Source organism: Hippoglossus stenolepis, chromosome 9 (assembly GCF_022539355.2).
Source record: "Hippoglossus stenolepis isolate QCI-W04-F060 chromosome 9, HSTE1.2, whole genome shotgun sequence".
Lineage (NCBI taxonomy): Eukaryota > Metazoa > Chordata > Actinopteri > Pleuronectiformes > Pleuronectidae > Hippoglossus > Hippoglossus stenolepis.
In genome coordinates this window covers 7679538-7706074 of record NC_061491.1, presented here as the reverse complement: position 1 = coordinate 7706074, position 26537 = coordinate 7679538, and the positions used below count along the sequence as shown (strand labels likewise).

The 26537-nt window shown below is 40.5% G+C and overlaps 3 protein-coding genes across 4 annotated transcripts; 2 read left to right on the top strand and 1 right to left on the bottom strand.

Moving 5' to 3' along the window:
- The first annotated feature begins 152 nt into the window (after positions 1 to 152).
- On the top strand, positions 153 to 5594 carry rnf181 (ring finger protein 181). Of its 2 annotated transcripts, none has more exons than XM_035165967.2 (6): positions 153 to 231; positions 3476 to 3602; positions 3693 to 3829; positions 4047 to 4162; positions 4289 to 4363; positions 4449 to 5594. In XM_035165967.2, the coding sequence occupies exons 2-6, from the start codon at positions 3517 to 3519 to the stop codon at positions 4506 to 4508; spliced, it is 474 nt and encodes a 157-aa protein (XP_035021858.1). In that variant the 5' UTR covers positions 153 to 231; positions 3476 to 3516; the 3' UTR covers positions 4509 to 5594. The 2 variants fall into 2 exon arrangements, with proteins under 2 accessions (XP_035021858.1, XP_035021859.1); XM_035165968.2 differs by lacking the exon at positions 153 to 231 and adding an exon at positions 248 to 1255.
- A 699-nt stretch (positions 5595 to 6293) lies between these two features.
- On the bottom strand, positions 6294 to 18132 carry LOC118115048 (transmembrane protein 150A). The gene is made up of 8 exons (XM_035165966.2): positions 18053 to 18132; positions 13867 to 14151; positions 13552 to 13599; positions 13378 to 13464; positions 12860 to 12927; positions 11560 to 11687; positions 11265 to 11442; positions 6294 to 9736 (listed from the first exon to the last, which is right to left on the bottom strand). Exons 2-8 carry the CDS (start codon positions 13929 to 13931, stop codon positions 9435 to 9437), a joined length of 876 nt encoding a protein of 291 aa, XP_035021857.1. The 5' UTR covers positions 13932 to 14151; positions 18053 to 18132; the 3' UTR covers positions 6294 to 9434.
- Positions 18133 to 21991: 3859 nt separating this feature from the next.
- On the top strand, positions 21992 to 26179 carry LOC118115272 (potassium voltage-gated channel subfamily V member 2). The gene is made up of 2 exons (XM_035166342.2): positions 21992 to 23456; positions 24811 to 26179. Exons 1-2 carry the CDS (start codon positions 22122 to 22124, stop codon positions 25075 to 25077), a joined length of 1602 nt encoding a protein of 533 aa, XP_035022233.1. The 5' UTR covers positions 21992 to 22121; the 3' UTR covers positions 25078 to 26179.
- Positions 26180 to 26537: the final 358 nt, after the last annotated feature.

Here is a 26537-nt window from a genome sequence, read left to right as displayed (position 1 = left end):
ACTTCATCAGTCCACCACACCGTGACGCTCTGAACACCACCACATAAAAGCCAGGTTTCACGTGCAGTACCCGTCTCATACCAGCCGGTGGCGGTAACGCAACGCTGTTTGCCAACTGCTATGAAGCGTGTAGAAGAAGAAGAAGTCTGTGCCGTGATTGGACAAAGTACCACGTGACGGACGTCGTCACACCCCGGAAGAATGACATGTTTATTGTTGGCAGCAGCTCAGGTAAGTGGAGACGCTGCGTGAAGATCAGTCATTTATTTATATTCATTTATTCAGTTTATTCTTTTATTCTCAGGAGCTTGTGTTCATTTGTTAGAGCTGAAGAATCGCTAATGTTTGTATTTCGTCAGCTACAAGTACATCAAACGCAATTAACAACCTAATAACATTGGTAACATCACGTTAATAAGTCATTGTTTAATAGTTTTTTGTTCGGCCTTTATGTATGAAGTGGACCAGACATTATTTTATTGCAGTATCTATCAGGTATTTATTTCTTTCGCTTCTGCTTCACACTTGTAGTGTGAATAACGTGAAACCACCTGATCTCTGTATCAATGAACACTTCCTGGTGTTTATATTGAAGCTGGACATCAGTGGTCGGTTGATAAATAGTTAAAACGACATAATGAGGGACTTCCCTTGAGGCTATGGGTGTTACACACATAAAGGACCAGGCTGTTGCAAAGGACTCTTCTTCACAACCCCCCATCAGCCTCCAGCGACTAACAATCGGTGACTCCATCATTAGAAATGCGAGGATTGGACTTACTGTCTGTTTCCCCGGTGCCAAAGTGCGTGATGTCGCAAACAAAGTTCCAGACGTGATAAAATCCCACCCCGGTGTTGAAGGAGTTATGGTTCATGTCGGCATACGACTTCCCCAAGCAGCAATCTGAACTCTTACAACCGGACTTTGTCCATCTGTTTAATATCCTCACTTCCCTAAAACGTAAGATCCTCATCGCCGGAACCAATTCCCAATTCCCTGGCTGCTCTGTGCCTGTGCCGCTTGCGTTGTGCCTTTCGTGGACAGTTTTAATATCTTCTAGAAAGGGGTGGAACTTTTTGGTCCAGATGGTCTTCACCCGACCAGACCGGGAGCTATTGTCCTATGGACTCATCTGCTCGAACATACCACACAGAATTGCCCCTCAGCTGTAGTGACCGGAAAAGACCGGCCCACCAGCGAATGATGTCCGTCAGGTCCCTGTCCCTGATCTGATTGGATCCACATCAAATATAGGTAACTTTTCTTCTGGACTTGGACCAAACACAGATCACTCCAAAATACCCGTAAAGATCACTGCTAGCTGACAAAGGGTCTTTGAATTAAAACAATCTGGCGTCTATCAAGACAATCGTATCTCTATTAATACACTCCCCTCAACTCCCCTAAGCGGGTCTAGACCCTACAGCACGCTCACGATTATAGCCCTCTGGTGCAATTCATAACCATTTAATTGAATTAGTACCTCAACAATATCTTTTACCTGACTCTTTTAGTTCTACTCTAAAATTTGGTCTTTTAAACATCAGACCCCTAAATAATAAACCGTTTTTACGCCATGATTTTATTACTTTTAATAATTTTGACTTTATTTAATCATCACTAAAACCTGGCTTTTCCAAGGACACGACAGTCCTCTGGAATCATTTGACCTCACTCAGGCATTACAGGAACCAACTCATTCAGAGGGTCACGCTCTTGATCTCATCCTTTTTATGGGCCCCAGCATTAAGAACATTGAAACTAAGGATATGTGTCTGACCACAAAGCAGTTTTATTTAATTGCTGTCGCGTTTTTAATCCTATGTCAGTTTGCAAGTTTTCTGAGCTTTTTACTTCTGCCTCTTTGACTGCTTTAAATTCACACACAGAGGAGCTGGTCTCCCTTTTTAATCACACCTGCCAGACGGTCCTGGACCTGGTTAAATGAAACCAACCAGGCATTAAAAAGACCCCCTCTCATTTTACAGACTCCTCACAAGAGATGTGTGAGGTTTTTAAATGCTTTTACAGACAGAGTGACTGACATTAGGCAACAAATCTTTCCTCCTGACAGCATTTTAAATGCCAAGAGGGACATTCATACTTATTTTAGTAAATTTGAACCTGTTTACTGATCACTTTTAAAGCACGCCAGGGTCTAGCCCCAAGCTACATCACATAATTATGGACCCCTTATGTGCCTGCACTCAGCCTTAGATCCTCAGGTAAAGCGCTGCTTGCTGTTCCAAAGTCGAGGCTGAAAACTAAAGGTGACCGTGCCTTTTCCATCAGGGCCCTTCAGCTTTGGAACGGCCTACCTGAGGAGATAAGGCTCGCAGAGTCAGTGACTTCTTTTAAATCACTTCTTAAAACCCATTTAGATATATATACTTGCTTTCATGTGATGTTGTGTTGTTACTGTGATTTTATCGTTTTCTTTCCACCTTTTATTTTACTTGTTCACGTATACATTTTTTTAATTTTTACTGCTTTTAAGTGTTGAAGTTTTTATTTACTTTTCTTGCTTTGTTGTCAAATCACTTTGTAAACTCTTTTGAAAAGTGCTATATAATTTAAGTTTATTATTATTTATTATGTTACACCAGGTAGTCACTGACAACACTTTAGTCTCTGAGCTTGAACTAGTTTTCTGACAGAGTATCAGCAGAGCAAAACACTGAATCCACTTCCCCTGGAAAAAAGAAGATATTAAACATTTCATTTTTAGCGCCTTGAATATTGTTTTGTCTGCTGTGGACAGACAGTGGTTATAACCTCATGCTTTCAGAAAATTGTTAAAGAGGCTCGTCGACTTCTGCTAGATTTGTTTTTTATGACAGTTTTTATACTGCACCTGATTTTTGTGTCTCAGGGCTGCCAACTGTGTGTTTTCTTTATTGGATATTTGAACGTCTCTGCTGCTATGACAAATTCATCGTCCCTCAGGGATTAATAAAGCAATATAGCTATTTCTCACTCTCAGACACACACACACACACACACGTCTCTCTATAGTTGTGAGGACACTCATTGACGTAATGCATTCCCTAGCCCCTTACCCTCACCTTAACCATCACAACTAAATGCCTAACCTAAACATAATTCTAACCCTAAAACCAAGTCTTAACCTTCAAACAGCCCATTGAATTTGTGAGGACCAGCCAAAATGTCCTTACACCATTATGTCCTCACAATGGGGGTATTGAACCAAAATTGGCCCTCATAACTATAGACATGCACGTGTGCGCACACACACAGGCCCACAGGACCCCTGTGCCCTGTAGGCCTGTTCAGTGATTTGAACGTGTACCTAGGTCATGTTAATATATTACTAACTAACTTGCTTGGAATTGCAAAGTGTTGATTTACGTCAATAAATGAATGTACTTCATAAGTAGTAGTGGTTAGGATGGTCATTTTAAACACCAGCAGTTTTTTACACTCCTGAGCCTTCACTTTCCATATGTCTGCCAGGTATCTTAATGTAAAGAGGATAAAACGTTGGCTGGACCATAATGGCGTCTTACTTTGATGAACACGACTGTGAGCCCACCAACCCTGAGGAACAATATCGGCAGAACGCTCTACTTGAATTGGCCAGGTGAGTGTAAACACACGTCAGACTCGTAGTGATGCTGTACGACATTGTTGGTGTCCAGTGCTCTGACCTACCGTTGATCTTTATCTTCAGGTCTTTAATGCAGGGATTAGACTTACTTGACTCAGGAGCGTTCGACTTGTCAGACTGGGATCAACGTCTTCCCCCTCCAGCTGCCAAGACTGCTGTTCAGACCCTCACCGTGGTCGTCATTTCTCCAGAGCAAGCAGGTGACAGACATGCACTCCAGTGGAATTAAATGTGTTTTACAATCAGGGTTATGACCCAAAGTGGAATAAAGTTATGCTAACAGAGACAGATATCAGGCTTACACTCTGAGGGAATGCAAAAAACAGTTTGTTCCCCCCTCAGAGCTGGTTTTCAAGCCTCTACTGGATTAATAATATTTTTCGGGATTTAATCGAGCTTTTTTTAAATTTCTCACAGACAAAGGTCTGAAGTGTCCAGTTTGTTTGCTGGAGTTTGAGGAACAAGAAACAGTTCGAGAAATGCCCTGCAAACACCTTTTCCACGCAGGATGTATACTGCCCTGGCTGGGCAAGGTAAAGCATGTGAACTTATTCTTCACATTTCACATCAGATATTATACAGAAACGTGACGGTACCCAGTTAAAATCGCTTATGCCTTGATCTTGCTTTGCTTTTTTTTGTGTCTTTTCAAATTGTAGACTAACTCCTGTCCGCTCTGTCGACTTGAATTACCAACTGACAATCCAGAGTATGAAGAGTTTAAAAAAGACAAGGTGAGTGTAATTATGCATTTGATGGTGCAACCGATCCTCCTACAGACCTGTGTCCCGACTGAACAGATTTCATTGTGTCCTGTAGGAGAGAAGGAAACAGAGGGAAAACCGGCTGGAGGATCTACATGGAGCCATGTACACATGACACCACGATGCTGTGGTGCAAGTTTGTAGCACAGTAATGTTTTACAGAAAAGTATAAAAAAGAAAAATTCAATAACTTCAGGAAACACACAATGCTACATTCATGCCATTTCATTACAGATTTTGTAATATAAATGCATCTGGACAAACATCTGTTAGCTTTATATATATATATATATATTATATAGAGTAATGACAAATATCAGGAATGTCTGACACTTATATCTCCCAACAGCAAAATGTAATATAAAATATGAATAAATGGTTTGCAAAATAGCTGCAATTCTAACAGCACTGAGCTCATTGTAAATACAATATATTACAAATATGTACCAATAAAAATAACTAGTCTGTGTAATTTCCAGGTTCCATGCATTTGACACGGCATGAATGCAGCATAAGCAGTAACGTTGAAAATTTTAAATGTTCTTTTCTCATTAGTTAGAATAAATTCACTATAATATTAACTATATTTTAAGATGAGTTTAAACGTACATTCATGAGCTTTAAACGCACAAAAATGCTGTATTTTGTCTTACGAATATTATTTAAACACAAATATGTTTATCAGTCAATCAATAAGAATAATATGCATTTCCATACATTGTGTCTTCAACAAGGACAGACTGAAAAAGAAAAGTCAAGATTGAAGCAGCAGAGTTCGAGATATTCTGACTTTTACTCTCCAGTGTGGTTCAACTCCAAAACCCTCTCGTTGTTTTATGTTAGAGCTTCTCTACCTGGTAAAAAACAGCTTTCTGTGAATGTGTCGTGTCGTCACTGAAGGAGTTGTACTGCTCATGCTGACTAAGCACTTTCATGTGTAAAACTGGTTCCTCTAACGTTTGAGGGATTGTCACTTCACTTCTGGCCATCACACACAAACAGTCATTTGGTATGAATGCGTTTTGATGTTTCTACATCAGGACACATGTTGGTACAATACTGGACCTGCAGCACTGCTCCGAGTGCGATATTTAATCAGCAGTGTGTAGTGTGTACAAAAGTCAGCCGTTCTTTATGTCATCTAAAGTTGTTTCTATTTCTGATTACAAATAAACACACCTGCTTTTTACAAATATAAAAATGCTGTCCTGTTGTTTTCCTCCACCAACCAGTGCAGTGTTGGTGTACTTAAATTTCTCCAGAGGTCACTGTGACCTTGAAACCCCTGTAATCACTTTATCTTGGAGTCCAAGTGACAACTGGTGACAAACAGACTTGAGACGTCGTGTTCAGGACACTCAGATGACACCACACCAGCAGTATGGAGGCATAGTTTTTTTTCTGTTTTATTACATCTGAAGAATTGATTACCAGTAACTTCAATTGTATTGGATCTGAGGACTCAAAGCGTTTTGTGGACACAAACACTTTACCCACCCCTCCATCAGAACAGTGGTGAGTAGATGAGGGAATTGTCTTTTTTTTAATGAACTATCCCTTTAAGATAACACGTTCACAAGGCAAATTCAATCAGTTCATCATTGAGTCCAAATAAACTTTTGTACCAAATTTTAATAAATTCCCTCACAGTGTTCCTTAGATGTTGTGTTCACATCTGTAAAGTCACAGTGACCTGGACCTTTGAGCACCAAATGTTAATCAGTTCGGCTTTGAATCCAATTGAACAAATTCTATCAAGGTGTTCTTGAGATATTGTGTTTACAAGAATGTGACAAAGGACAATCCAAAAACATAATGCCTCCGGCCACAGGCTGTCACCGATGCAGAGGCACAACAAAGCGGAATCTTCATGTTGAAAGAAGAGCCCATGCAAACCATCTGCTAATAATTTATCATTTTTATTTCATATTTGAATATAAATCTCTTTCAAATTAAAATACCTAAATGATAGATAAATCATTAAATATTTACATAATTTATAAAAAGGAAACAAGATTCTGTGCTGACTTGTTTTCAGGGAATTACGACTCCTCCATTATCTATTTTTCAAATAGAGGAAATAAGACAAATACATTTTTATAGTTTCCGTGTTGCTTCTGCTGGAGTTCAACACATGTACAGGTCAGGCAGCCTTTAGCAAAACAGGATCCTCCCATGAACAAACATATCACATGAAAGCTTACTGAAGAGCACAAAAAAAAGTTTTGTAAAATACATCTTTAGATTTGGGTTTATGAACGATGGTGTTACAGATTAAATCCAACCCTGATGTGAGGGCTCACACAAGCTGCCGTTTGTAGTCACATCTCGTGACTTATTGGTTACAGTATGGTGAAAATAGGCTACAGATCAACACAAAATAACAAAATCTGAACAAAATCCCCTGGCACAGTATGAGGGATAAGGCTAAACCAGTGTACTCACACCAATTCATTCACCTACTGCTGCTGCACAGAAAACCGATCAAAGCTCCAGAGGATTCCAGTCTTTTTTTTTGGCAAGATTACAGAACAAGACAGGATCGCTCCCAGAAACAACGGGAAGGTAATTGGTTTGCATGAAGAGTAAAGAAAACAGACCTGACACATGATTACGCATCTTGTGCCACAGCCGATCCACTGAGCTGTCAAATGCTAACACCTGTCGAGGCAGATCTTTGTGGATTAGTGAGTCACCGTCGTGGTAATTGAAATACTTCTCTCCACCTCAGATGATGGTGAGACGGAGAACCTGTTGGGACTCTAGCTTTCACCTTTAAACATCATCACACCAACAGAAACATGAAAGGAGGTAGGTGATGTGAACTTTGAAATGTGTGTATTGCTGGCATCCAGTTGTTAAACACTGTAAAAACACGATGCAGAGGGCAGAACACTGTGTGTGTGTGTGTGTGTGTGTGTGTGGAGAAACACACTTCTGAAACAGCTCACAGACAAATAACTCACTCACTTAAACAGAAACTTAAATGGTGGAGTGCAACGTGAACTGGGTGGCATTCGTCAGCTTTAGTTTGAGCAGTGGTTGTTTGTGGCAGTCTGGTGTTAAAGCTAGTTCACAACTCTTTCACTTTAAAATGAATTGGCAACAAAAAAGAAAGAAAAACCTCAACATATAAGAAACTTTCACTTCAGTCTACAACCTGTGTGGCATCATGTGGGTGTGACTCTGTACTGTTGCCATTATGACACCATGAGGTTTATGGCACAAGCATCATATTCAGCCCTCAGTTCAAATTCCACCTGTAACTACTGAGCAGGCTTCACATCACTGCTTATTTAAACAGAAAAAGTCAAATAAGGCTTCCAAGGGGCCGGCCTGGAATCAAATCAGTGTGTGGACAACAACTACATTATTCTGTAAATGTGTTAGTCACATTAGAATTGGACTTTAAGCTGCAGGTCAGGTCACTTCAAATGTCTTGGTGTCACACTTATTTTTTTTTAAACAAAAAGAGCCCTGTGTTCAAATCCAACATACTGAAAAAGGCATTATTCACTCCAGCTGAGTGTTAACTATCACATGACTGATGGCGATTATTGCACCGGACATGACAGTGTGAGAAATACAAGGTAGCAGGAAGTTAATGTTACAAACAAGTCATCAGGTCATGCAAACTGTGGGACAATAATGGAATGACACCAAGACACACAACTTCAGAGATTCTCAGTTAAAAGTGATCGAGACGCACACAGTTGTAGTCATGACAACTACAACGGAGTATCACTGCCTCTGAAATGGAAAAAATGATCCGAGATTTCGTTAATTAAATCGTAATATTACCACAAAAAGGGTTTGAATTTCTGTGAATAATGTTTGGTATTACAAGAAAAAAGTCGTAATTTTATAAGAATAAAGTTATAATATTACATTAAGTACCAGGACAAGTACCAGGACAAAAGAATATGCAACATACGTCTAAAGAGCCACACGGACTTGAAGGAAGTTGCCTTTTGTGTGGAGGAGGGATTGTTTGGTAGTGGTCGACTGTATGTGTCTATCGTTGGTCACATCTATGGGATATTCTAAGGATTATCATAGTTTCTCGAGAAACAATGGGATTGGTCCAAGATTTTGGAACTCCAGCTCCAAATAAACCCCTTTTTTTTCTCATTAAATTATGACTTTAGTCTCGTAATGTTATGTTTACATTCTCAAAGTCTCAGATTTTTTCCCCTTTAAGTGGCCCTACTCCGTTGTTTTTTTTTTGCATATGTCAGTGAAATGGATTATGACCTCAGGAATGACAATGTCTAAAGATACACATACATATATTATTTAGAATGACTTAAAATACCATCAAAATTTGCATTCAAATCATCTGTGCAACCAAATCAAATTGTCAGGTGAAATCAATGATTTTTTTGCCAAATCATTTGACAGATCATTTCTGCTTGATTGATTTTAAAAAGGCCATATGCTTACAGCCTGTAAAACATACATAACTGTTAACTACCCACATCTCAAACATTCAGTGTTTTCTACTCACTACGCAAACGCAAAATTGTTATTCTCTCATTCAAAAAAGTGTGCCGTGCAGAGATAAGCTAAAGGCCAGAACAGGTGGGCCACGCAGAAGCATTTGAAGGGGTGTCTGTGGGGAGGAGAAAATAAACCTTGTGGGTTTCAGTAATTTACATTTTCCACCATGTAACCAGTGACACCGTTATTTAAAGAAAACAAAACTAAAACCTATTCCAATAAAAAACTGCCAAAATCCACAGCCATCTTAGAAACATTCACGGTTCCAGCATTCACACTGGCTCCACACATTCAGCCCTCCTCAAACATCGCTACAGAAAATGTTACAGCACATGTAAGTGCAGGGGCTTGCACCAATGGTGGTGGAAATAAAGCAACAGTATAGTTTTACAGTTGGGTCAACCTGGTGTTGGTTCAATGCTTTAAGATGTCAGACCTTACTCTCTTGGTCCACACGCTGCCTCCGTCATGTCGTCGGTCTGTGTGAGCCCATGAAGCACCTCTGCAGGGACATTTCTCATCCTCCGGCAGTGATGCAGAGCTACAACATGGCGATGCTCTCCGGGGTACAGTTGAGATGTGTGGATGTGCTGCTCCCACCTGGGGACTTGAGGCCCTTAGTCGCCCCGCTTAGTGTCGAGCCCCGGGCCCTGGGGCCCCCCATGATAACACCTGAGCCATGGTGACTCCGCTGCAGGCCCACCATCATGGTCTCGCTGGTGACGGTGCCAAACTCGTAGGTGAAGGTTCCGTAAAAGACCAGGATGTCTACTGTGAAGACCCACTCGCAGATGGCTGCAGCGTGCTGCAGGATGAAGCTCTCGTGGATGAAGAAGATACCGCCTGAGGAAGAACAGGTTGAGGAGGACAAACAGTGCTGGCTCATGCATGAGCAAAACAAGCCCTTTTTCCATGTGGGAAAATAATGGAAAGACACCAAGACACACAACTTCAGAGATTCTCAGTTAAAAGTGATTGAGATGCACACAGTCGTAGTCATGACAACTACTGCGGAGAATAAGGGCCACAAGAAGGGAAAAAAACTGAGATTTCCACAAGAATAAAGTCGTAAAATTATGAGAAAATAGTTGTGACTTTATGAGAATTTTTCTTTTTCACTGACTCCATAGAGGCCCCAGAAGATGAAGCTCAGGATGTCAGATGTTTATTCATAATCATTCTGTCTTTGTATGCAGATTGCTTTTATCTTTGTCCTCTCTGCTATTTATGTTAAACTATTTTATCTGTCTGTAACAACTTTCTGTTTTTATTCTCTTGTCTCTGTTTCATTTCATCCTCCGGTAATTTATTAGAATGACCTTGTTCAGCTTTTTGTTATGATCAGGGTTAAATTGCAACTTGCTTTGCAGCTCTACTAATCAGACAGGATATCCAGTCAGTGAATGCAGCATATTCAACTAAGATAGACTGTTATCATTTATCAGATAATTAACAGGAACCCAGGTAAACTGCTTCCTAATTGGAGAACATTGAAGTTTTCAAAGAGCCAGCATGATGCATCTGAGGTTGACAAACCCACAGCTCAACTGGACGTCTGACGTCAGTGAGAGGCTGCAATAGAAAGTAAAAACCATCAGCTCAGTGCTTAACAATGAGCTGATGGCTTCACAAGACGGCAGGAGGAGATGAAAGTGAGACCTGACACATGTCAGCAGCGTGGCCATGCTGTCCTGTCTCCAGGTTGAGAGACAAACATGGTGATGTGTCCACAAGTGACTCAAGGCTGGAGGAGAGAAAACAAGAGGTCTCCAAGGTTTTATCAGCATGACACCAGCCGACTGGACTGTGAGTGCACTGGTCTCAGGACAGAGGTGCAGCTGTTGAGGGGAACAGAGCCCAACAGAAAAGAGTGAGCAGTTACACGTCCAACCTCAATAAGCATTCTCTCTTTTTGTAAACCACCACATACAAGTGAATAAATGTGTGAATAAATAAAGTTCTATCTAATCTAATCTAATACGTCTCACTCAGATGACTGAGAGACAAGACGAACAGCAACAGTAAATATTTCCTTATGAATCACTCACAACAGATGTGTTTGAGCATGAAATGTGCGACCTCAGAGGCAGACGGTTGTTATTAGTGGTTGAAGGTTAGACCTTAGTTTCTCTCAAAATGAAATATCAAAAACATCCATTCCAGTGGATGTTTTTGATATTTCATAAATGAAATATTTCATAAATGAAATATTTCATATTTCATTTATGTGGTGTAGTTATAATAAACCAAGATTTCTATCAAAAAGAACCGTAGAAGAGTCATGACCACATGTATCAGAACTTGAGCTTTGATATGAAATAAATATACATGAGCTGTTTGGGGGGGGGTCCCACTAGTGTGTAAAGGATACTGAGGACGAGTGAGACCATGGCTCCCAGTGCCAGTGCCACCCGGAAATGAGCCATCCAGTAGTCGAGGGCAGTGACAGCTACACGGTAGGTGAGAACACACTGCAGACACACAAACAGCAGCCCGGCTGGAAATGCCACACCCGCTCCCACATAGTGTAGAGATTTGGCATGATCAACCTATCAGAAACACAGACGTACAGAGACTTTGGAGTGATTGTTTGCACTCATCCAAGGCCAAAACAAAAGCGGCAAATGTTTTAAGAATTGGAGTGAGTTCACGTCGCTGAAATTCACCTGGAAGTTGCCCACCATGACCAGACCCACAGCGTTGGTGCAGCCCGACACAAGAGCGCTGGTGTTGACCCAACATCTGTGGCTATGCTCGATCACCTGGGCGTAGCGCAGAAGGCACACCATCACCACTGCACAACACAAGAGAAAATACACGTTCACGCTAATACAATTAGAACTTTACAATGATATGAATCTGTGGAAAATGAATAGCTTCTTACTTCTTATACTTGACTCAAAAATGCTTGCGTAAATACGATGCTCATGTTTAGTTATAGGTTTACCTATACGTGGATGGTGGAGGGTCATGCAACTGCACTCATTCTGCTGACGTTGGACTACCTAGCTTGGTTTTTTCGTTCTCATTTCCCTTAATCATATAGAAGTCAAAGATCAGAACTAAAGGATAGTTGTAACACTAGTGAGAGAAAAACAGAGGAATGACAGAAAAAGAAGACAAAAAATGTAAATACAGTGTATATGAGAAGAAGTTGACATGAATAAAGATGCGACAGTGAAAACAGCAGCAGAATTAGGGAAAGAAGGGGGAAATTGGGGCAGAGCTGATGGTGATAAAACAAGATAGGCAGAGGAGTAATGGAGGAAGGCCACACAGGGCATGTGCAGGGGAGAGGACACAGGGGGGAAGTGGAAGGAAAGCCGCATTCATTATTGATCAGAGAGCACGGGCTATTTCAAGCCACTCCACATCTCTTGGAGGTTAGTGGCTGACATCTGTGGGCACCATAGAGGACAGATATAACACAGAGAGCGTACAGAGGAGACCGACATTAAACACTTCTCACCTCAACTGTAACCTCAGTTATTGTGTCTGTATTAAAGAGCCTTGTTTTCACTAAAGGGTCAATTTGAATTTATTAAATAATTAGCATGTAACAATAAGTTTTACACCACAGTACCCAATATTTGTGGAAAGCGAAAGCTAACCCTAACCCCCTAACCCTAATATAAGTTAAAAGTGTTTAACCTTTAAATTCCTCCTTTGCAGATTAGTTTTTGGGGGGTTTTTAGACCAATCTTTTAAACCTACTAGATTTTGGACTTTTGGAGCTGGCAAGCTGTTTCCCCTTGTTCCCAGTCTTTATGCTAAGCAAAGCTGACCATCTCCTGGTGGAGGGTTCCTGTTTACTGTACAGACTGTTCATGGTATGAATGGAGTGGTATCAATATGCTCATCTAACTCTCAGCCAGAAAGCAGGGTACATTTCACAAAAGGACGTACTCTTGAACACACAATATTTTGTGTGTGTGTGTGTGTGTGTGGGTTAGAATGAGCTCTCACCCATGAAAGCTCCGACGTTGCCAATCAGGCTGAACAGGCAGCTCTCAGGAGGGAAGGAGCCACATTTACTGTCGGACATGAAGACAACAACTCTCAGTATCAGAGGGAGGAGTCAGACATATAATCACTGTGCTGTGCAGACATGTAGAGTCAAAATATACAGGACTAAATAAAGTGATTATGATTAAAAGATATGTGAACTACACTTCTACAGTAAGAATCCCTTTGCTCTAATATGTAGATGTAAAACTAAAAAAGACTTTACTTCATGTTCACTGCTAATAGGCCTACAAGTCACATGATTCCTTTCTACAAGACAGCTTTTGTACTTGCCTGTGGTTAGAGGCTTATTTGCAAATCAAACAAATGCATTTTATGCAAAGCGCGGGTTAATGACCGTCACAGAGCCACAACATAACAAGAACTAAATCCTGCCTCTGGGCCTTTGCCGACACAAAATTGCTTTTGTGTTCTGCAGAGACCCAGACATGATTCTCAGGGAGGAGGGAACAGGAGACCTGATGAGTGGGATGTCCTGGATGGTGCAGCATGTCTTGGGGAAGCCTGGTCGGGGCAGCTCCTCTGTGCACGTCACATTGTAAGACCTGCAGCAGGGACACAATGAGTTGCATTTATTTCCTGTTGAGCTTTTGGACTGAGACTAAAAAGATTTAGATCAACAGAAGACTTACCAGTTCTCCACAGGACAAACATGGTGATTCATCACAGCCATGGCATATCTGTCGGGTAAAGAACACAACATTTAAAGCAAGAAATGGCAAATGTCTCAGTGTTCGAACCTCTGATGAAACAAGTAGAACCATCATCAATTGACAAGATTACACTGGCCTTAATGTAAAGGGTTATTCAGCACAAAAACAACGACTGAACAGACTTTGCAATCAACTTATTCCCATTTGCAACTTCCCTTTTAGTTGTTGACCATGTAAATACAATTGCCACGTGTCACATGTCACGGGAACACAATATACTGCAATCTGACTCACACAATCCATATTCCTGTGATGGAGAAGGCAGAGAGGCTGACAGGCAGGACGATCCAGGCAGTCATTGGGCTGGCAGTGAGCTGGCTTTGTCCCAAGCATGGGGTGAGAGGGGGGCTTTGGCTGGAGTGACGGCACAACAGGAGGGACCAGGTTGGGGGGGCGGGTGGGGGTGTGGGGTCACTTACACACAGGGGGAACACACGGGGGGAGGGGGGGCATGAGAGGACAAAAGGGGGGAATGGCACGGCTCTTCTGCTTCCACGGTGCCCTGCAACCAGCCGCAACCTGAAGGAAGAGAAAAGAAGTTGTCAGTGAATTAATGAAATACACAGTCAGGTAAATGAAATATAAAATATGTATATATACACACACATGTTAAACAAGGGAGTAATAAAGAGAGAGATCAAAGACGTAAAGAATAATCTGTGAATTATGAATTGATGAACTCAATAAAAACATTTAAATACAAAAAAAATTTGCTACTCTGTAATCCTAAACTTGTGGTCATGTTCAAACCTGGCATTAACATTAATCTTGGTTAATCAGAGGTGGACAGCTTTAAGCACGTCACAGTACGTTAGGTCACTATAATACAGTAAATCAATGTGGGAAACACTAAGAAATGAACAAACATTTAACTTATGATAACTTTATGAAACTGTAGCAGGTCAGAGGACGTCAGCTGAGTAGGCGGTCCTTAAATGTGGCCCAGGACGCATGTACGTAGACACAGCAGAAAGAATATGGTCATACGCAACCCACTCCACCTCCGAATGTGGAGTGTTTGAATCTCATATGTGGACAAGGACACATTATCCATCAGATAACTCATGACACATGTTAAAACCAAGTATCCAAAGGGACTGCGACGTACTGGAAGTTGCTTTTGTTATGCAGTGTATTTTACATTTTTAGTGCGTCTACATTTCATTCAATGTCAGTTGCATCTCACTCAAAACTCAACGTACTGCAGCTGTGTTACATCTCAGGCTTTTAAAAGTGCCTTCACAGAAAACTGAGTTCAAAGAACAAGAAGCAACAAAGAGCTGCTTCGCCTCTTCTGTTAAAAAAAGAGACGAAAGCTGACAGACAGCTGACATGCTGACGTACATGTATGCTCTACGACAGGATGTCATTAATAAGTGGTTTTCAATCTTGACTTCCTTACAACACAACAAGAGTAAACTGTGGTGGACAACACATAAGAACTGTAGGTCACGGATGGAGTTTCTTGCTCTTAGTGGCCAAACAGGAGTCTTAGCCTTTTCTCCTACATTAGTACAAAATGAGGTTTGTTTGTGTACTTGCTGTTTACTAGCAATAATAAAACCCATTTTGCCATCACACTTAATTGTATAAATAACTGTAAGAAGAAAAAGAACCCTAAACAAAATTTGGAAAATATAAAAGTTAAAGCTAGGGTTGGTAATCCTGGAAAAGTTAGTTTGAAAATATGCAATCGATAAACCCCACACCCTCCTATCGACCCCTCTCCTCAAAGCTAAATGTGCACTGCCTAATAAATTGCTAGAAGCCGACTTTACTGTGACTCTCTCGCTAACATCCAGCAATCATCTCTGCTTCAGCAGTGTAGGTCTCTCCGACTGAAGACTCCAGTCATGTGCAGTGAGAGCATGTGTAGGGTGCACAGAGGCAGGCAGGTTGGTTAGTGACAGACAGGTAATCCAGCCAATCATTTCACTAAGTCCATGTCTATAACAGCCCCTTTTTTTCCTCAAGAAAAATCTATTCATTGATGGCCATCAGGTTGTGAAGAGGATATCAACAAATAAGATAAAAAATGTTTCTGAAACAAATTATGGACCCTAGCTTTAAATGATTCTCTACTGCTTTTCCGAAAATGGCACAAACTGATTAAGGAGTACAACGAGACAGAAAGCCCCTCTTGAAATGAAATTACCAGCAACATGAAGTAGTGAAGTGTACCCTTCTGAGAATGAGCCCAGCTAAGGTCAGCTCAGCGATGGAGGAAGCATGGAACGACAAAGTTGTATCATTTTACACAGTGTACAGTTACAAGTTTGTCCTCTGCCTGGTGGAATAAACAAGTAACTAAAATGAGATTACCTTAAAGAACAAAATCCAAATAGGACGCAGCTCTCGTTCTCGAAAGGTCAAACTGACAAATAAGAAAATTATTTATATTATTTATATTTTTGTTTTATATGGTTGGATGTTGGAGTGCAGGAAACCTAGACACACCCATTCATGCTGTGCATTTGACCTTTGTTCCCCTTTGAATTATAAGTTTTGTGATCAAGGTTTTTACAGATGACACATTTCGTCACTTGCACACAAAAAGAAATACATCAATATTGGTAACACTTGTCTTTGAGACACTGGTCTTTGAGCTCTTTGTTTGAATTGTGTTTTTCTTCTCTTGGGTCATTTCCATAAATAAACACAGCCTAGATCTACATAATCATTGTTTTCATACATGCATGTTCCTCTCCTGCACGCAAAATAGCTGTGTCCTCATATGGCTTGGTGCATATATATATATATATATATATATATATATATATATATATGGTAGTTGTTTCTCTTGCTCTTCTGAATGACCACAGTCAGCAGGAGAGTTTTTATAAAGGCTTTTTAAGTGCTGTCATATATGGCAATTTGAGAGCAGGCCAGCAGGGTCACCAGACGTCGCGGCTGTTTTACAATGTTCACACTGGATCGTGAAGCTTGCAAATCTCAGCTAGAAGACATTATGTAAACGATAAAAAGATGCAGCCTGCATGTCACATGTTAACACAACCAATCACTTAACATTGTTGACCCACAGCAGGAGCAATTGATTGATATTCTTCATGGTCACTCTAAGACCATATTATTATAAAAATGTGAGTTTCTAATTGTTATGCATGATGTTCTGTAGTACAGGTGGAAAAGTCAGTGCAAGACGAATACCAGAGAATAGATAACGTAGCCATGACTCATTTTTTTCTCTCCAAATAAAATAACTTGACATAGCATGAAAATTTAATTTGTGGTGGATAAGTTGTAAAGACAAACCCTGTTACAGCACTTTACGTGTTTTGATTTCATCAATAGGTTCATGAGTGGTTATTATGACTTTTAAACCATAAATTCAGATTCTATTCGTACTGCTGTGACGGGCTGGCTGAAATAGAAATCGATTTAACTAAATTGTCGCTTTGAATCAGAAGTAATCAAAAAGCTCACAATGACAACACTGTCAGCATATCAAGCTAACATGAACTGGTGGAAGGCTTTAATTAGTGCGGTAGAACACACAAGGGATATTCTCCATCTTGTCCTATGTTCTAAAATGGAACTGCGTATATTTTAAAAAGGCATAGAGGTAATGATGTCTGATCTACTGAGCAGGACACACGGCTTTCATAGTGTTGCCATACAAGCCAGCAGCCAGTCAGATTTACCTTTAGCCTCAGTGTATCCTCAGGTTCAGCCTGTATCGGTGATCACAAGGCCAAAAAACACTTGATGACGCTAAGGTGCACAACTGAAGTTTTGTCCCTAACGTCTGCTGGTGGCCGCTAACACCTGCTAACATCTACTGGTAGTTGGTAACTTAAGTTGAGCAGAAGACCTTCAAACGTACAAGGAAAAAATCAAGTTGTCAAGAGAATTTATAGTATATATAAAAGGTATATATGAAAGACGATCTGATCAAAACAAGTTCACCAACAGTCTGCAGGTGTAAGACAGTAATAAATATCTTAAAATATCTGTAATTGGGCTAAAACGCAGGATAATCAAAAGCACAAGTGTCATTGTGTTGGTGTGAATGTACAGGGGGCCATAATACCCCCCACCCCCCGCAGCCATGCACAGGGAACCTTCGCCCCTGCACTTGTAAGACTCAACACAACAGTGACAATGTGTTTTAATCTAAAACACAGTTATGTGCACCTGCTCCTCCACAGCAGAACACAGCGGACAGACCGAGCAGCATCCCCGAGCAGCTGCCGTGCACCGGGTAGCGGCACCGCTAGCCTCGTTAGCTTGCTCCTAGCTAGCTAGTTAGCTTTGCACTTTACCAGTTGTCTTGACTTGACACTTAGTCGCATCATGGTTTCCGCTCACTAAAGCGAGCAGCTGCTAAAGGAGAGCGGTTCCGGGGACGAGACGCAGACAGTACAGGCACAGAGCGGACGGGACGGGGGTTCACACCTACCTTCAGCCTGCCGTGTTCACCACACACCTCAACAACCTTGGTTTCCTTTTCAAAACAGCCTTTTCTCAGCAGATCAGGCTAACCGCGTTAATGGCTTCCGCTCGGGCTTTTCAAAATAAGGGCTCCACTGCAAGGTTGGCTTTTAGGAAATTACAAATGACATCGGAACTGTATTAGAGGGAGTGTAGAGAAACCAAAAAATACTGGCAAAGCTTATCAACTCGAATGAAAAACTAGATCCCCAGAAGTTAAAAGATATATCTTCACCTTTTGTGCTTGTCAGCTATTCAAATTTCTCTAGTTTCTGCAGTTTGTCTTGACAGAATTGCATTTGGCAGCATGACACATGTGATGCTTTTTATTTCACACAATCTCATAATTTCCTGTTTTATTTATCTCCTGTTGTTAGGCCATGCTGTGCTTCCCCTTATTTTACTTACTGTACAATGAGAAGTTTAAATGTGTTCAATGATGCACCTCCTGACATTATAAAAGAGGACTGGAATGACATTTAGTCTAAATAATGTTTTGATAAATAATGATAAAATCACCTGGCAAAGGTTTTTTCAAGTAATGTTGTACACATTCTTGGCTATGGAACTATGTATTTACGTATTATATATGTATGTGTGTGTAATTATACAAAAATATGTATGTTTTACTGTGCCAAACAAAAGGACAAATTACTTTGAAAATCCACAGGTTTCCTAATTTTTGGTGCAGGTAAAAAGCAAACCTGTTTAAAAAGACAGCAAATGTACAGTAGCAGTCTAATAGACATGGTATGTTGATAAAAAATGTTTCTATAAGGCAAGAATGACATCAGTATTTTCATTTAGCAGTAAATGAAGGTCATCATCAAATCATTGTGGAAAATCAATCAATTTAAGTTTAGGTATTGTAGTTAAACTCGCTGATTGGTCAACTTATTGATTTGTGTATTGAAATAAAACGTTTTTACATTTGAATATGGGAAGAGAAATTTGAATGTTTTATTTTATATCATATTGCAGTGAGCTGAATATATTTGGGTTGTAGACTAGTCAGACATTTGAAGCTGTCATGTTGAGCCGTTGGAAATTCTAAAAGGCATTTTCACAGTTTTCTGATATTTCATAGACAAAAACAAAACAAGACTGTTTATCAGCAGGAGTTACTGATCAACTCAACTTCTTCTGTGCTTCCACCACAGTGAGATTGCAAATCTTATAAAGACTAATTTAGCTGAGAACAGTCATAACTCTAAATATATAAATCACTGACTATTTGGTCAGTGCTTGGTTCACTTTGTCTGACAGCAGTAAACCTGGCATATAGCACCATCTAGTCTAGCAGTGCAGGGAAAGAGCATTAATAGTGATATGTGTGACTGATCTTGCACTGACTGTGATACCACCATCTGCTGGATTCATCTGTTCATTACAACACGTAACTTTTCACTGATTTCATACAACTGATATTCTGATATTCAGAAAAGCAAGTCTTGCTGCTTCTCTTGAAGACAGTCACTATCACAGGATGACACACTGAAACAGATAGTATTTGTAAGGAGAATCCTATTCACAAAATGGTTGCAAATTACTCTTATTACAAGCCTATCATGTAATCAATAATCATGATAATCACCATATTCAGATTGTACATGTTATAGCTCATTCTACCCATATGTGGTCAGTATTCCTATCGTATTGGCTGAATTCCTATCTATCATAGCAAAGGTCATGTCAAACACTAGAATTTATTGTTACTGAACAATCTGTGTTTAGCTGTAAATAACAGGGAATGTATGGAATGACAGGAGGCTTTATAAACCTATAGGAGGGATTATAACATTCATTCTTGTTTTACTAAGCAGCTTTGAATAGAATTTACTAAATTTGATCTGTAAATCTTGTGGACAGTATAGTGACTGACCGCAGACCTCAAGAGCAGAATATATTAATCCATGAAATGCAAGTATGGAAAAAATAAGTGCTGCTTCCTGCTGTCACTGAATCATTATGGGAAAAAAATGTTAGCTCAAACTGTAAATGTACTTCTTTCTCCTCTGGAACTGGAGTAACACTTGAGTAATGCAAGGGTGGCTGCCATTGTGCATTACATGAAAGCAACAAGAGGTAAGACTGACTACATTTGTCCATCTATAATTTTCCTCAGAGCAATGTTTAACTTCTTTAAGCAAATAATTGGAGGAAATAAATTAAAAGCCAAGTCCAGCTGCTTTCACAGACATGAAATGTGGATATGAAACTGATGCATTCAACAATTAAAAGATAATGACAACAAATTTCTCTTCAATATCTAACATGCTCCTGAGTCAGTTATTCTATTATAAAAAAAGAAACGCAAAAAACATTCAGATATCCAGGAGTGTTTAAAGGGAATTTGGGGGCCGATGCCACAAGGGACATGTGGGGCCCTATGTCGTGTCAAACCAAGCCCCCCAACAAACATAAAATAATAATAATAATAAAACAATCATAGTAACGTGAATAATACAGCTGTTACAAAGTGCTTCACAAAGAGGACAAATAAAAACAAGAATAAACAATATCAAAGATAAGATTCAAATTAATACAATTTCATTTTAAATCAAAGATAAAATAATACGTCATCTAAAAGTAATGGCAAAAGAACCCGAACCCGAACCCTAACCCTAACCCATAAAAAATGATACCAAACCTTAACATTTCCATCTTCAAATGATTCTTTTGATATCAAAATTATAAACAAAGTGCATACACAAATAATAAATAAATAATAGAAAATCTGTTTATGTGCAAACCTCCACCACCATCCCAGGCACATCATATCCACACATACAACATATATCACATAGTCTTTCACCAAACCTTTTTCTCAGTGGTGTGACACTGTGACTGACAAATCCAGTTCCCCTCTCGTTCTTTTGACACACCACAGTAACGAGACTAGCTTAAGTCTGCAAGTCCTATTTAAATTGCCTGCTTTAACAATTTAAATCCTTAATTGTTTCAATTATAGTCAGTCAGCGCCTTGAAGGTAAGTAAAGGTTAATATACTGCGTGGTTCATTGTGTCATCAGCTGCAGTGTCCATGCAGAACTTCATCTCTGGTCAGTGCTAATCAGCAGGACAATAATCTGATATCCAATAAGAGGATTCAATTGCCAGCAATGTAATGTTAGATACTTTGAGTAGCGAGTCCATCTGGTTTGATCACCACAACCTTAGTCAAGGTAACTTGTGGTGACACGTCACAGCCTCGGAGCAGACTCCTCTCCATAGGTTTGATATAAAAACTAAAGATTATTTCCTAGACTCCACTCATGTCTGAAGAATCCTGCACCCCCTTCCAATCAGGATGTAGGCTAATGCTTAAAGCCTTTATCCTCTTTATGTATCCACCAGCCTTCCTTTGTTCCCCTTCAGTATGGGAATCCTAAACCAGTGCAACAAATAACAATCCACAAAACTAGAGGAGAGTTCATTCTTAAAAATGACTTTTGCTACAATAAAGATTTTCTAAGTATCTAGATTTAAAAAATAAATAAATAAATTATATTATATTTTTCCCACAAGCAATATGTGGGTACTGAAAGACACACAATGGTATTTTCCAATCAATGTCTTCCAATATGACTTCCTTGAGTAATCTGTACGGATTTCAACCAGATTAATGCAGATACACAGTGACTATGTATTCATAGATAAATATATATTGAAAACAACAGTTATTGTTGCTTCAGCTTTGTTTGAATCTCTCAAAAGGGATAGAAGTTAATATTAGTGTCTATGAAAAAATATAAAAAATATATATAAACGTAAATAAATTCAAAGTGGGCGAATTCATGAGGGGCATTCATTAAGATGTGCCACATGTCCAACGTCATTTCAGCCGGCCAGCTCAGCAGGGGATAATGGTATTTAGATGTCCTGTAAGCACGTGGATCCTCTCAGTCAGCAACATTAATGGGGCCATGATGCATCCTGCTCATGTCCTCCCTGCTTAAGCAAAGGGGATATTAGACATTAGTAATGCTGGCAGGTCTGAGTGCTCTGTCTGAGCTGTAGTCTGGGGGGGCATCGACATGGGGAGCACCAGCAAGGTGGCCAACTTGTGGAACCGGCGCCAGAGTCTCTTCCCCAACTACAAAGTTGCAGATTCGTCTCTTAATCGAAGACCCTCAGAGATTGTTTACCCACTGGCCAAGGAAAGCTGCGTGAAGACATGGAACTCCATGCAGGAGCTGAGCAGAGACATCTACGACATTTATGCAGAGTATGAGGAAGAGGACGATGACAACGCCCTGTATGGCTTCTCCAAGCAGATTTCACCTGCCAAGAGGAACTACATGATCAACATCAATGTAGGGGGGAAGCCATATCAGATAGCCTACAAGATGGCTGCCAAGTACCCCAAGACCAGAATAGGACGACTGGCCACTTACACTGACCACAACATGAAGCTGGACCTGTGCGATGACTACATTGTGACCGACAACGAGTACTTCTTTGACAGGGACCCGGACGTCTTCCACACCATCTTCAACTTCTACAGGACTGGCGTGCTGTGGATCAAGGACGAGCTGTGTCCCCGCAACTTCCTGGAGGAAATCAACTACTGGGGTGTGAGGATCAAGAACACCCATCGCTGCTGCCGCATCTCCTTTGAGGAGAGGCAGGACGAGCTGAACGATCAGCTGAAGATCCAGAGGGAGCTGGAGGCTGAGGTGGAGATCGAGGAGAACGAGGAGCTGTTTCACGACATGTTCATGGGCCGGATGCGTCGAGCCATCTGGAACCTGATGGAGAAGCCGTTTTCGTCCATTCAGGCCAAGTTAATGGCTCTGGCCTCCAGCCTGTTTGTCCTGATCTCGCTGGTGGCCATGACTCTCAACACAGTGGAGGAGATGCAGTACAGAACTGCCAAAGGTCAGCTCAGTGGCAAGACATACTGGGAGCACGTGGAGTCCATGTGCATCGCCTTCTTCACCATGGAGTACCTGCTTCGTCTGGTGTCCACTCCTGACATCAAGTCCTTCAGCAGGAGCATGCTCAACACCGTGGACCTGGTCGCCATCCTGCCCCAGTACGTGCAGGCCATCCTGGAGTTCTTCGACAACGAGGAAAACTACATGAAGCACGAGGCCGACATGCAGGCAGTGGGGCAGGTGGGGAAGCTGGGCCAAGTGTTGAGGATCATGAGGCTGATGAGAATCTTTCGCATCTTGAAGCTGGCGCGACACTCCACAGGCCTGCGCGCGTTTGGCTTCACTCTGCGTCAGTGCTACCAGCAAGTGGGCTGCCTCTTCCTCTTCATCGCCATGGGCATCTTCAGCTTCTCTGCCATGGTTTACACTGTGGAGCATGACATGCCGAACACAAACTTCACCAGCATTCCTCATGCATGGTGGTGGGCTGCTGTAAGTACAACTTTGTAAAATTTATAACACCAGGAGAACAAGAATCTGAAGTGAAAACATGAAGGGAAGATACAGCGATCCTAAAAATAAGAAGAAAGTAAAGTGATATGTTAAAGAAATTTAAAGATAACTTAGTGAAGTAACAAACCAAAGTGACCCATTTAACTAAGTATACAGAGGTGCCCTGTGGCTAAATTACTTTAATGCTAATGCTATTTAATGTGTGTTTACTGTGTAATGTCATTAGATTACACTCCTGCACTACCTGGTTTACAGCACACAATGAGGCCAGCTCTGCTCCAGCATGTGTCACCTCATGTGTGACTTGATTCAAACCACAGATTGTATGTTTGTACAATGTTTGTTGTTAGGTTTTTACTCTTGGCACCTGGTCAGTGTTACAGGCAGGTATAACCCGGTTAGTGTCTCTATTTGAGTTAAAAAATGCAAAAAGCGAACCTTTGATTTTGTCGCCTGTTTTCCTGAACAAACTCGTCTTTCGATCACTCCCCTGCCCTGCACAGAGTGGTAGAATCTTACCTCTAATCCCTTGGAAGGAAATGATAATCCTTGTAATCATAGGAATGGTTGTGGTAAAGTTTACTATACTCTCTGCTACCAACTCCTGCCTTATAAGAGGAACTACAATGCAAGTTGCATAATTGTGTGCTGTGTCACAAGTGAGGGAGAGCACGTAAACAAAATAACAATGTTTACAACATTCATGAGAAAAGACTGTGTCTAACATAAATGGAGACGTGTATTAATGAATTAAGTATCTATACTATACTATATACTCCTGGGTCCTGATGTGTGTAATTATTTGAGCATAAAATTAACCACCAACAAACTACAAGTGGTTTTGTGTGTGAACACAAGTGCACATTTTTATTGTTACTTATACCAACAATATACAACACAAAGTATAGCAACACTGCAGCTAGACATATGTTTTCTCCAAGTATGAGCAGTAAATTCAACATGATGCCACACTATCATCATTGAATTGTATTGGGTTTTTCATAGGCTGCAGAGTCTGGGTAAACCTGGGTATGCTTTTCGCCTGTGTTATTTTTACAGTGCATTGAGGCTCCAAAATTATGATTGGTGGACACTTACAGTGATGCTGTGTGTTCTGTTGATACTTAGTTTCTAATTTAACTTATTCTATGTCCACTTGTTTATACTTATCTGTGTCCGTGGACTAGGAACAAATTTTCTGTCTGATAAATGTAAAATGCACACGTGTCAGCAAAGGTCCATTAACATACAAACTGACTGAACGACTTTGCTGATCAGGTTTCTGATTTATGTTTCTCCATCAACCCTGGTTTCTCTGCTCGCTCCCCTGCAGGTCAGCATTTCCACTGTGGGCTACGGAGACATCTACCCAGAGACCATACTGGGTCGTATCTTCGCCTTTGTCTGCATCGCTTTTGGAATCATTCTCAACGGCCTGCCCATATCCATCCTCTTCAACAAGTTCTCGGACTATTACTCTAAACTCAAGTCCAATCAGTACACAGCCTCCTCGAAGAAACGAGGGAGGGTGAGATTTGCCAATAGGACGGCGATGAAGCTCAACCACTGGTTTGGAAGCAGCCATGGTCCTGCACGCTGATGAACTTATTTGCTTTTTATATGTGTAAAAATATGCTTGCCTGTAAAACTGCAAAAATTACATTTGATGAGGACAAATACATGTTACAGAGACTGAAGACAAGGTGTGGCCAGTGTTCTGCCCACGTGTTGTGGCTGTCTTTGTTGTTGGGCAACCAGTGAGGGATCACATAGGCACATGGCTATCAAATATTTGCAAAGCCAAATGGGGAAAACAAGTGGAAGCAGTATGACTGAATGATCTCTTAAAATATTTACTTTTCTATACAGAAAATATTATTTTTGTTACTTAATAGTCAGAAGCATGAAAAAGAAAGACTCTCTGTATACAGCAGGACCTATCTTAAAAATGAGAAATACAAAAATTGTGATTGTAGCAACACAACAAAAAGTAATTTTCTTAATGACAAAACTCTTTAATCTTGTCAGTTAAACAGTTTGAGAAACATCATTACAACTTATAAGTACAATCAGCCTTCAAATCCTCACACAAAAAACATCTTAAAGATTGTATCTGTAACACTGCATCATATATGCATCAATTTTGGGGAAACATGTATGTGATGTGTTTCCCATTGTGTTGCCTGTTAAAGTCTAATTTGACAATGTTTCATACTTAACACACGTGTATATTTCAATCAGATGAAATGGTGTAGCAGCACACAGGGGATCTTATGTTTTTATTATACCGTATGTCTCTCATTACATGTTGTGCGGCTTCAGTGAAGTTGTGAAATCTTTCTTTTGAACTAAATGTGTTTTTGAAATCGTCCTCATGAATCTGATCTCCAAAGCGAAAATGTGTCATATTGTAAACATCCTAGTGTTTTGGGTGAGGAAGTCGGTGTCACAAGGAAATTTGTGAAGAGCTTTTTGCTGATTTACAACATAACTCAAAAAAATACAGATACACGCAACAAATATTAGTTGCTTCTAATTGCAGCTGCAATTCTTTGAATCAGGACATGCAACATGTAGCAAACCTCCAGGCACTGGTGCTGCTTTTCACGTGTTTTCAGTGGTTTTGCCTGCAAATACATGCAATACATACCACAATGTATGTTATTACTCTGTTGTCAATAAACACTGTACTGCTCATTTAACTGTATCTCTTCATTGAAATAATACAGCGACCTGAGAACAGGCTCACACCACCATCTCTACTGCCCTCTGCTGGATGACATTTGCTATTACAAAAAGCTGGGCGCTCCAGTTGTAGTTCACTAATACTATGGACGCTATAATAAAGAATCATAATTTGAAACATTGCTGCTTGCGATTTAAACACAGACAAGTGTTACATTTACGACTGTTGGCGATAATGTAGGTAAATTATATCTTTTGACATTGCAATGCTTCAAAATGACCACTAGTTGAAGATGCATGGCGAGAATTCAGCAGCACAACTCCATTTACATCAAAAGGGAGATAAAGATATTAGGAAGAGTTGTCAACAACAGT

What these genes read in the sequence shown, in the direction of transcription:
- rnf181 (XM_035165967.2), top strand. Translation starts at nt 3,517, where the DNA reads ATGGCGTCTTACTTTGATGAACACGACTGTGAGCCCACCAACCCTGAG. An exon ending in TACTGCCCTGGCTGGGCAAG is followed by an intron (nt 4,163 to 4,288) that starts GTAAAGCATGTG and finishes TTCAAATTGTAG; the next exon opens with ACTAACTCCTGTCCGCTCTG. An exon ending in AAGAGTTTAAAAAAGACAAG is followed by an intron (nt 4,364 to 4,448) that starts GTGAGTGTAATT and finishes TGTGTCCTGTAG; the next exon opens with GAGAGAAGGAAACAGAGGGA.
- LOC118115048 (XM_035165966.2), bottom strand. Translation starts at nt 13,931, where the DNA reads ATGACTGCCTGGATCGTCCTGCCTGTCAGCCTCTCTGCCTTCTCCATC. An exon ending in GTTTGTCCTGTGGAGAACTG is followed by an intron (nt 13,465 to 13,551) that starts GTAAGTCTTCTG and finishes TCCCTGCTGCAG; the next exon opens with GTCTTACAATGTGACGTGCA. An exon ending in CAACGTCGGAGCTTTCATGG is followed by an intron (nt 11,688 to 12,859) that starts GTGAGAGCTCAT and finishes TGTGTTGTGCAG; the next exon opens with TGGTGATGGTGTGCCTTCTG.
- LOC118115272 (XM_035166342.2), top strand. Translation starts at nt 22,122, where the DNA reads ATGGGGAGCACCAGCAAGGTGGCCAACTTGTGGAACCGGCGCCAGAGT. An exon ending in ATGCATGGTGGTGGGCTGCT is followed by an intron (nt 23,457 to 24,810) that starts GTAAGTACAACT and finishes GCTCCCCTGCAG; the next exon opens with GTCAGCATTTCCACTGTGGG.